The sequence below is a fragment of the Physeter macrocephalus genome, chromosome 15, assembly GCF_002837175.3.
Source record: "Physeter macrocephalus isolate SW-GA chromosome 15, ASM283717v5, whole genome shotgun sequence".
In the NCBI taxonomy this organism is placed as follows: domain Eukaryota; kingdom Metazoa; phylum Chordata; class Mammalia; order Artiodactyla; family Physeteridae; genus Physeter; species Physeter macrocephalus.
Genome location: NC_041228.1, coordinates 77,322,688 through 77,333,825, shown reverse-complemented (window position 1 = coordinate 77,333,825; position 11,138 = coordinate 77,322,688). Strand labels below are relative to the sequence as shown.

The following is an 11,138-nucleotide window of genomic DNA, read 5'->3' as shown; positions in this document are numbered from 1 at the left end:
CCAGTTTTAAGACTTATTATGTAGTTACAGTAATCAAGACTGAATAGCTTCGGTGAAGGATAAACACTAGTCAGTGGAAGAGATTAGAGGATGAAGTGATAGCCCCACACAAAGACACCCAACTGATTTTTAGTAAGGGTGCAAAAGTGATGCATTGAAGGAAGGAAAGCCTTTTCAACCAATGGCATTGGAGCAATTAGACACCCATAAGGAAAAACTTCATGATCTGGAGTCGCGCTAAGAGTGCTTACATGTGAAAAACCTGATCCATAAAGGAAAAAAAAAGGTAAATCAAAGTTTAAAATTTTTGCTTTGCAGAAGACCCTGTTAAGACGATGAAAAGGGGACAAGTAGGAGGGGAGGGAGATGCAGAGGCAAGCAGGATGGCAGTGGCAGCTGCTCAGGGCAGGAGAACCGGTGGTGGCAGTAGTAGGGCTGGCGGTGGCCAGCTGTGGGACAGGCAGTAGCCGCAGCAGCTTGCTGGACAAGGGGAAGATTGATGATAAGCCTGTAAAAATTGACACATGGGATGGATCAGCTGTGAAAAATTCTTTGGATGATTCTGCCAAAAAGGTACTTCTGGAAAAGTACAGGTATGCGGAGAATTTTGGTCTAATTGACCGTCGCCTCACCATCTGTACCATCTCCTGTTTCTTTGCCATAGTGGCTTTGATTTGGGATTATATGCACCCCTTTCCAGAGTCCAAACTTGTTTTGGTTTTGTGCGTTATATCCTATTTTGTGATGACGGGGATCCTGGCCATTTATACCTCATATAAGGAGAAGAGCATCTTTCTCGTGGCCCAAAGGAAAGATCCCACAGGGATGGATCCGGATGATATTTGGCAGCTGTCGTCCAGTCTCAAAAGGTTCGAGGACAAATACACTCTGAAGCTGACCTTCATCAGTGCAAGAACAAAGCAGCAACGGGAAGCCGAGTTCACCAAGTCCTTTGCCAAGGTTTTTGACCACAGCGGGACGCCGGTCATGGATGCGTATGAGCCTGAAATATCCAAACTTCGTGACAGTCACGCCACTGTAAGCAAAATAAAACAGCCACTTCTAAAAGCAGCCATCTTTTGGCCGGATCATGCTGAATTAAAGGGTGAGGGAGAAAGAAACAGAGACCTTAATATGGATAAAGTAAGAAATGTAAAAAAGGTCCATTTTGCCTTGAAATTTTAGTCCACTCTGGATAAATACAATTTTCTAGCTCAGTTATGATAAGTTGTAGCTCTGATATCTAGCTATAGCCTCTTTGGTCTGCTGATTGCATTGTTTTGGTTTGCTTTTCTGGAAAAGCATTTTTGCTAAAAGCTGTACAGACTTTCTCCTCCATACCTAGCAGTACTTTATATAGTATAGCTTTGTGCCATGCAGCATTTGAAGACTCAGTTTTTAAAACTGTTAACCTGTTGCTGACTTTATTGTGTTAATTCCCATTTCAACAGCTGTTTCCCTTAATTCAGGATACAACTTCCTGTGTATGACAGTTTTCCTTCACACACCATTTTTGTGGGTGTGTATATATCTGACTTGGGGAGAATTGGGGGAAAAAACCATAGCTTTCTAATTTGTTTAAAAGAGACTTTCTGCCTGCTACATTTTGTGCTCTTAACCAATTAAAGAAGCCAATGGCATTTTTAGTTTTATCTTGTCTACGTTTTCCACTAGTATATCCCCGTTGATTTGTTTGTGCCCTTTATTTACTGCCATTTTCCAAAATTTTTTTCAATAAAACCAAAGAAGATGTGAAAAAAAAAAAGACAGTGAAAAGATAAGCTACAGACTGAAAAGATCCTTGCAAACCGTATATCTGTTAAAGGACTAATATCTAGACTCTATAGAGAACTCTCAAACTCAACAGTAAAAAACAAACAAAAAATCCAAATAGAAAATGCAAATCCCATGAAGAGGCATTTTATTGAAGACGATATATATGGAGAGCAAGTAAGGTCATAAAAGGTGTTCAACATCACTAGCCATTAAGACTACCATGAAATATCACTGCACAGTTGTTAGAATAATTAAAATTAGAAAACAGTGACAATACCAAATGCCGGTGAGGACACAGAGAAACTGGATCTCTCTTACATTGCTGCTGGGAACGTAAACTGGTCCAGTCGTGTTGGAAATCAGTTTGACAGTTTGCTAAAAAAAAAGACAAAACTAGACATGCACTTCCCGTATGACCCAGCAATTGCCCTTCTGGACATTTACTTATGAGAAATTAAAACTATGTCCACACAAAACCCCATATATTCTTGTTCATAGCAGCTTTATCTGAAATAGCTTCAAACTGGAAACAACAAAAATGTCCTCAACTAGGTGAAGAGTTAAACAAACCCGTTCCATGGAATACCAACCTGCAATACAGAAGAATGCACGCAAAGAAAAAGAAATGGAACAACTTGGAGACATCTCAAGGACGTTGTGCCAAGCGAGTAAAATCCAGTATAAAAAAACCTCTGTGTCATTTCCTGCATGATTCCATTTGTATAACGTTCTCACAATGACAAAACTATGGAGTTGGAGAACAAATTAACGCCGGGGCTTGGGATGCTGGGGAGGAGGGAAATGAGCGTGACCGCAAAGGGCGCCACACGGGAGAACTTCGCGGTTAGATGAGTTGCATATCTTGATGGTGGCGGTGATGACAAGAATCTACACATGCAATAACGGGACAGGATCATCCCCACACTTCACACCAACGTCAGCTTCCTAGTTTTGATATCATACTCTACGCAAGAGGTAACCAGTGGTGGGGGGCCCTGAGTGAAGGTACACGGGTCCTCTCTGTGCTAGCTTTGCAATTTCTTACAAATCTATAAATATTTCCCAACAAAAAGATTTTTTAAAAATCCTAACCTGGCTCTGACGTTCTAAGGAAGTCGCTGTATATTTGACAACCTGTGTCACAGAATCAAGGAGCCCTTTAAGTTCATGTGATCTTTTTACTGAGGAGCCGGTCCCATCAGGTGGTAATTTAGATCACTGCCTTCTAGGTTCTGATACCCTTGACTTAGGAACGATCAATAAAGTCCTACTTGTGCTGAAGAGTTTGGGAACCTCTGTTTCTTCATCATTTTTAAATGCAGAAGAAAGCAACAATGGATACTTTTAGTCTTCTATAAATAAAACACTTCCTCTTTCTTTTAATGGAGACAGATGGATTGAGTCCCTGCTGAATGGCCATCAAGGGAAGCTCTGTCTCGTATATCTCTAGCTGCTCAAAAGATGATAAATGATTCTGGAGCTAATACCATCTAATAGACATTTTTCTCAAAGCACTCCATTATTTTATGTTTAAAAATTCCTGAAAAGCCATGCATTAATCCCAGATTTAATAGTAATTAAACTGAAATTAATTTAGTGTTTGTTTTAGGATTAGTATAACTAAAGGAAGCTTATTTTTGACACACTTCAAGCTTTTCTTATGATGCATAGCTAAATGGTATTTGGCAAGACGCTCTGTTTCACATTCTTCAATATCCTTTGGTGCTACTTTCCAGTGCCGGTGGAGGCTGCAGCCCAAATCATACACCTGAAGAAGACCTTACACATCACCCGGCCCAGAGGGTTTGAAACGACGGCCAACAGGTGTTCAGTCTTGGAATATGACTATTTTTTATTGGAGTTCGAATGTCTTTTGACCGAGCACAAGATATCCCGTCGGCCACAGCCCAAACCAGGCTCTCTAGGTCACTTCCATTTTCCCAGGATACATCCCATGCTGGGAATTTGCATGTGAGACTCTTCTTCCTTGTGTATCACTCACATAGGTGAAGAAACAGAGAACAGAGGCCAGAGGATTTACTTTATCAAGGTCACATAGCTAATTCACTGCATAGCTGGACCTGGCCTCAGTCTTTCCGGTCCTCACGTACTCTACTGTCCTGTACATCCCACAGGCATTAAAAAAAAAAAAAAAAAAAAAAAAAAAACAGGTCCTGGGGAGAGAGCCAGAAACCCCAAAGGTACAGAAGAATTTCTCTGTGTGTCCAGCAACACTCAAAGCGGCAGCCCAGCAGGGATCCAGGCCAAGTTCAAAGTGATCTCCTGTCGCATAAGGTGGATCAGACTCTACTGCTAGAAACAGCCCGCATCTCTGTCCTCTCTCTCCCCGCCCCACTCCCAGTCCAGATTGATTTTGTGCTTCCTGTTTTTCTGTGCTTGACAAAGAAAACAGAATTAACATGCTGTCAGTGGAGAGTTGCCAAAAAAGCCAAGTGGCCTTTAAAAAAAATCACTTGCTTCAAATTTCCAACAGCAGTTCAAAGTCTCCTTTCAAGCAGACACTGCAGTATGCTAATAATATGCTAAATCATTAAGGTCTTCCGATGTGTCTATTGATTGTTTAAGTAGAATGTCATGACAGAGAGGTATTGGTGCTAGAAGCATCAACCCACCCTCGGTGTGTCCTTCCACAGGCAACTCTGGTCTACACGTTACACTTACTCTGAGGTATTGCATGTCATAAGCCATTTCATCATACACCGAGATGGTCTTTTGGGAACACTGACATTCTAGAAAAATTGAGAAAATACAGGCCACATCAAAAATAATATTAATAATGATTTATCATTTATTGAGTGGTTTCCCTGAGCTAGAAACAGTGTTGGGAATTTTACCAGTAACATGGCTAAGGCGTCCAAGCTATCCATAGGGATTATTGTCTCCTTTGCACATTTGGTGGAATGGAGACTCAGAAAGGTGAAGTTGCTCTGCTAAACTCCCTTGGCTGGTCATGGCCACCATCAGGATCTGGACCAGACCCCGGCTGAGAGGAGGTCCATGTCTACCTTAGGAATAACTCAGATTTCCCGGATCAGCTCTCTCTCTCTCTTTGACCTCGGGGGTATGGAGACAAGGAGTTACCCGTCTGAGGTCTTCAACTTCTAGTAAAGTGGGTTGTCCTCCAGTTGGTGACCAGGTAAGGGAACACTGGAGGCGAAGTGGGAGTGGGTGCAGCACCACGGGGCCCCCCGGTGAAGCGGTAACAAACATGTAATTCAGACACACACCCGGCACCACCCAGAGCCCTGTGCACACTTATTGGTGATGCGGGCACACCCACCTCTAGTGCAAGTCTCCTGGGAACCGGCAGAGGGGAGGTGTGTGTGCGGGGGATGGAAAACACGGATTGGCAGTGTGTACATGTCATTCCCAACTCCCTAACTAGCCGTTCCTCCCACGCTTCCCCCCGGTAACCAGAAGTTCGTTCTCTTAAGTCTGTGAGTCTGTTTCTGTTTTGTAAATAAGTTCATTTGTATCCTTTTTTTAAGATTCTGCATATAAGTGGTATCATATGATATTTGTCTTTCTCTGTCTGACTTACTTCGCTCAGTAGGATAATCTCTAGGTCCATCCATGTTGCTGCAAATGGCATTATTTCATTCTTTTTAATGGCTGAGTAATATTCCATTGTATATATGTACATCACACGGCTATATTTAACATGGATAACCAACAAGGACCTACTGTATAGCACAGGTAACTCTGCTCAGTATTATGTAACAACCTAAATGGGAAAATTAATTTGAAAAATGATACCTGATAATGTATGATGGAATCACTTTGCTGTACACCTGAAACTAAAACGACATTGTTAGTCAACTATAATAGAAAATAAAAAGTTAAAAAAACAAACAAACTGGGATTAGGAGGCTTACTTGGACACCTAGTAAATAGAATTTCCAAAACCATGGACCATTTTTAAAAGACTACATAAATTACAGAGTGGTTTTCAAGTTGAGATCCATGGCGATGTCTTAACAGACAGGATGCTGAGGAAAGGGGTCAGGTTGGAGACTGGACTTGAAACAGACCCACGCTAGGTCCCCGGCCTCTACAAGCAGAGCAGTGCTGGTGGCTCTTTGCAAATGGAGAAAAAGTGCAAGCTTTGTCCTTTAAGGGGAGGGCTCCTTGGGGGACAAGCTCTGAAATAGGAGTTGAATTGGCCTGAAATATTTGGAAACAAATCACAGATTCAGTAAAGACACATTCAGAATTTTCTCATTTATTTGTATCCTTGAACCACTCAGATCCCTTTCTCTCTGTCTCTGTCTCTGTCTCTCCCGCCTATTAATTTGATCCTACCACTCACCCGGGCTACGAACCTCCTTCTACATTTCGCCTTCTTCGCAGAGCACAGCACACGGGAACCATTACTCCATCTCCATTCACAGAGCTCATGCATCAGCTTTCTGTCACACAAAGGAACGACCTTTGTATTCCACCCAGTAATTAACAGCGACATTCTTTCAGTCATCAGGGACTAAGAGTTTCCTTACTGCCTTTTCTAGAATATTATGCTCTGAGCTTCAAAGAGCCTCTCTCATTTTTATGGTATTTTTCATCTTTAATACCTCCTTCTCATTCAGGTCTTCAACCATGAATCCTTCTTATGCAAGGCTCGCTCTTTCTGCATGTAAGTCCGCTCTCCCTCCTGCTTCTACCCCAAACTGTTCTGTTACTATGCTCTGGGCTCTGTTCAAAGTCTTTCTAAAATATCGGTTTCCTCTTCTTTCCTTTTTTCTTTCCTCATAACACGAGTCACCTAAAGCATTCAGAAATAAAATTTCAAGATTTTTCCCCAGAATTGACTCTCATGAGCTATTTTCCCTAGAGAAGCACAAGGTACCATCAAAATTAGATAGAAAAATCTAGCGTTGTTTTTCCTTCAGTTCAAGAAACCTTTGGTTGTGTGCCTCCTACTTGCTAAGTCACGTGCGGGGCACACAGAGCCGCACGACGCGATTAATCTCTCAGCGCCGGAGTCTGTCCCATCGCACCTCTTCAGGCTCACTCTCCACAGCCTTCCTCCTGGGCTCCCTCCCGCTCAGCACAGAAACTTCCTCTCTCGCTTTAAAAGAAAAGCAAACCAGCAAATACATCCTGAACCACAACCATCCCCAGAGACTGCTGATGCGCTTAGCTTCACAGCCAACCTTTAAAAAATGATACATTGCCTTTCCTGTCTCCGCCCCTCCATCCCTTTTTCAATGTCCTAATCTATTGCAACCTCGGCCATCTGTTGCAGGACGATCCATTCAGCTCCTACTTTTAAAAATACAGAACCTACCATTAAAAACCCACTCTAATTTATTTACTCTGCACTTGCACCTGTATACAAGGCTGTTTTCCTTACCAGACTGTGCCCCACGAGAAAAAGGATCATGTTTTACTTAAGTTAAATCATGTTAAATTGCCATCTAAATGGCCATTAACAGTTTTTAACTTACTAAAACAGCAAGTAGGGTTCAATCTATTAATACTATCTCTGTATCCTCAGCACCAAATATAGTATGTGGTGCAAAGTTTAGGTTCAATAAGTACTCAATAACGGAATTAATACATAAAATGTCCGTGCTTTATGGACTTATTGAACTGTTTTGCAAACTTTTAACTGACATCGATCTCTCAGAATTTATCTCCTCTTAAGTGATTTGTTCTCTAAAGCTTCAAGAATCAAAACATATTTTACTGAGAGAAAAAACCTGTCTATATACTTACAGACTCTAATATATTATAAATATAATATACATATATTCATAGACATATACTGAACGTGTATATGAAGCCATGTTATAGATCTCTGAAATAAAGCATGTAATTTGTAACTGCTACTATATTACAATCATTAAAGTTGTAGTAAAAATTTGAAACTCATGCTACTTCTTTGTGAAAATTGTTTCAACTTTCATTTGGGTGTGTTACTTTAAAATAAAAAGATGATGCCATCTTTTAGAAGTAGCTTCCTGAGATATAGTTAGAGCAATAGCCTATTTTTGTTTTTGTTTTCTTATCACTTAACAATGTTTAAGTGTCAGGTGACACTGATTTCTAGCCATTTTCCTAACTTGGGGAATTGACTTCACCTTAAAAATTTCATCTTCAGAAGTAGTAGAGACACAGAAACTTTCTCTCTAATCAGAAACAGATCCTGAAAAAGACAGGAGGTAATCTACTTTTCATTCTCTCTAGGAATGCATTTCATTCTTCCTTTGTCTTTGAATTAATAACATTTTCCCAGTTCTTTTTCCAATGGCTTGATCACCATCCTGGAAGCTTTTGTTGTTGTTACCCTTGTGATTTTTGTCCTGGAGGCTGTTGAACTGGGAACACTGCCTCACATTACCTTGTATAGTAGCATATCAAATGTATCCTTTAAGTAAGCAGGAACTGTTGAAGGAAAAGTATCCAGCACAGATCCCTGGAGAAATGGCAGGCTTTATGCAGGTGGGAAAATCATTGCCCAGGCAAGGAAGCAAGTCTCCTCATGGGATTCCACTCCTGCTTACCCCAGAAAGCTCCAAAAGTGTAATAGAATGAACCCTCGCTGCTGTGTATCCCTGAGGCGGGAAGCAGAGACCCAAGTGGATTTGTTTGTCCATCTGTGAAAGGGTATGAGAAGCATAGTCTCCTAGCAAAAGGAGACTTCGGGTAAGGGGGAAGGAAGCTAAGCATTATTACACAGACACTGCATCTTATACACCTGTACATATCCACCTGTATATAATGTTGGGTGAAATGAGGTAACCCAGGTTCGAAGTTGGGCTTTGGCAAGAAAAGCCCGAATGGCCAGGCTAACGTTCAAAAATGCTTATAATCATGCAAATTTCACATTCACAAAAGGTGCGATGATTCTGATTCATTTCAAAGGAAAGAAAGAACCCAGCTTCCTAAAGGGTAAAATGTTTATGGAAAACTAGATGATGGAAAAATTAAAGAGTGTGAAGCCAGATAAGGTGGATTAGAGTCGAATGCAGTGACTCTGGGCAGATGGCCTGAGGTCTGGGCTGCGGCTTCCTCAGAGGCAAACAGAAGTAAGAATTCTTGCTTCTCAGGGTTATTGAGAGCGGTGAAAGCCTTGAACATTTGAAAGTGTTCTGCTAATGTAAAATGTGAAACAAATGCTGACTGTCTTAACTTCTCCTTCCCGGGGAAGGTGTTAGCAGTCTTTGCATAGCTGCCTGCCTCTCAGCACCCTGAAAGCTGCCTGTTATCTTCTCCCCGGACCTTGAAAGAAGGGGAGGCAGAGCACAAAAAGTGGGGCTGGAGATGCAGAGAGACCTTAGTTCAAATCACGGCTCCATCGCCGAGGAGCAGGTGTGTCCTTGGGAAGTTACCTACTGGGGGGCTGCAGGACAGCGCGTGTAGGGTTTAGGCGACCTGGCTCTGTATTTTCAGTTTCATCTCTATGTCGTCTCTATCATGCAGCAGTCTTGTGATCTTGGGGAAGTTGTCCAATCTCAATGGACACTTCTATCAAATGGGGATAGAGAAGAATATTTCTCATAGTATTGAGAGGAATAATAATAAAGGCTAATATTTATCAGTTCGTGCTTTGGGAGTGTGAAATAGAATACGGACAGGCAGACCCTCGCGTTACGCTGAGATGGCCTGAGAGCTCTGCCCGCCTAAAGCCAGCACACAGAGAAGGCACTTGGACAAGCTACCTAAGTAAATGTTCCTTCCCTTGTGTCGCCTGTAAGTTAGCGATTAAAACACTACCCCTGAAGGAGACACGTAGGAGGGAGCTCATTTATGCTTCTGAAGTGAATAAGTAAGTTTGATCCTTAAAAGCTCAGCAGGCAATCTGGTGTGTAGGGAGCTTGGGAGGACTTTCAGCAAGTACGCAAACGTCCCCATCTCCCCCATCTGTGACAAAAACAGTCACAGGAAGGGTCAGGCGTTTCCAGAAAGCGCACCAGGCTAATTCCCACACTACGTGGGCTACCTACAAAATGGGTGTAGAGAGGGCTAAGGCTTTTAAAGATACTCACCTCTAGACGCCTAAACATGACCCCTGTGACTGCCTTCATAGATAACATTACGTTGTCAGGACACTAGACAGAAGTTCCAGTGATTGTAAACCCTGCAGCTCCTTCTCAGTCCCCAGACAAGAGGCAGGAGATGAGGTTTCATTCTCAAGCAATGGGATAGAAAGCCAATTACCATCGTGGAGCTCAAGTCTGCTATTTGGGACCCAAAGGGACGGTTTTATGTTCTTCATGAAGGAGAGATGGCATCTTGCCCCAGAGCAGGAAGGGTCACCCAGTGACAGGCAACAACATCCTGCTCTGCTCAGGATGGAGGGTGAAGCCCGAGAGAGAACATGGTTTGTGGTAAAAAGAACTGGAACAGCAAGCCATCTCCTGCCCGGAGGTTCACTTCCGCTTTTCCACGTCATCCAAGGCCAGGGGATGAAATGAAGCCACGTGTGCTGGACTTTAACACTGTCCATGCATAGAATAATGTCGATATAAGTTTACATTTCCATCATCTGATCAATTTTCCTTCGTACTGGTTAATTCTTTGACTCCCTCTGAGGACTGCAGAGAAATGAACGTTACAAGACACATACAAAGCTTGTCCCCTCTCAGACTGTCCTTTGGCTCAGCGCTGCCGGCGGGGTCCCGTCTGAGGCCTGGGGTGATCTGGGGATCTCTGGCTCAGTAGCTGAAGTTTGCCTCACTTCCCACTGCAGTCGGTCCAGCTCTCGCAGTGGATTTCGGCCACCACCTCGTTTCCACAAGATGTTAATAAAAGTTCCGAAGCCCAGAGTCTAATGGACCTCTGCAGCAGCCGACACCCCATGGGTATCGAAGAATCTCGTATAGTAGTGTCTCCCCAGCAAAGGAGCTCTTCCCAGGAGCCCTCCTGTGCCGCCTTCCAGAGCTGCTGCCCTTGTCAGCTGGACACAGAGACAGTGCCAGAGGAGGTGGACATAGAGACAGGGCCGGAGGAGGAAGGACAAGATAGAGAAAAGGGAAGAGAGAAAAGGAGAGATGCGTTTTAGTCTCTGTCTATACCAGTTACGAAGATTCGCTCATCAGTGAATTTTATGTTATTATTTTACTCTATTCTATTCTATTCCATGTTTTTCCCGGGAGAAGTTCTTTTGTAAATTTTACCCGTCATATTCTTTAGTAAAATTTATGGTATTCTTTTTTGAATTAAAAATTTTTTTATTGGAGTATAGTTGTTTCACAATATTGTGTTAGTTTCAGGTGTACTGCAAAGTGATTCGGTTGTGTATATATTCTTTGTTTTTATTCTTTTCCGTTATAGGTGATTACAAGATACTGAATATAGTTCCCTGAGTTATTCAGTAAATCCCTGTTGTTTATCTA

The 11,138-nt window shown here is 42.4% G+C and overlaps 1 protein-coding gene across 1 annotated transcript; it reads left to right on the top strand.

Moving 5' to 3' along the window:
* Positions 1–383: 383 nt before the first annotated feature.
* LOC102980949 (signal peptidase complex subunit 2-like) lies at positions 384–10,804 on the top strand. The gene is given in 3 exon segments (XM_055091113.1): positions 384–445; positions 447–1,143; positions 10,493–10,804. Coding segments are annotated over 3 exon segments (1,071 nt in total).
* The last annotated feature ends 334 nt before the right edge of the window (positions 10,805–11,138 follow it).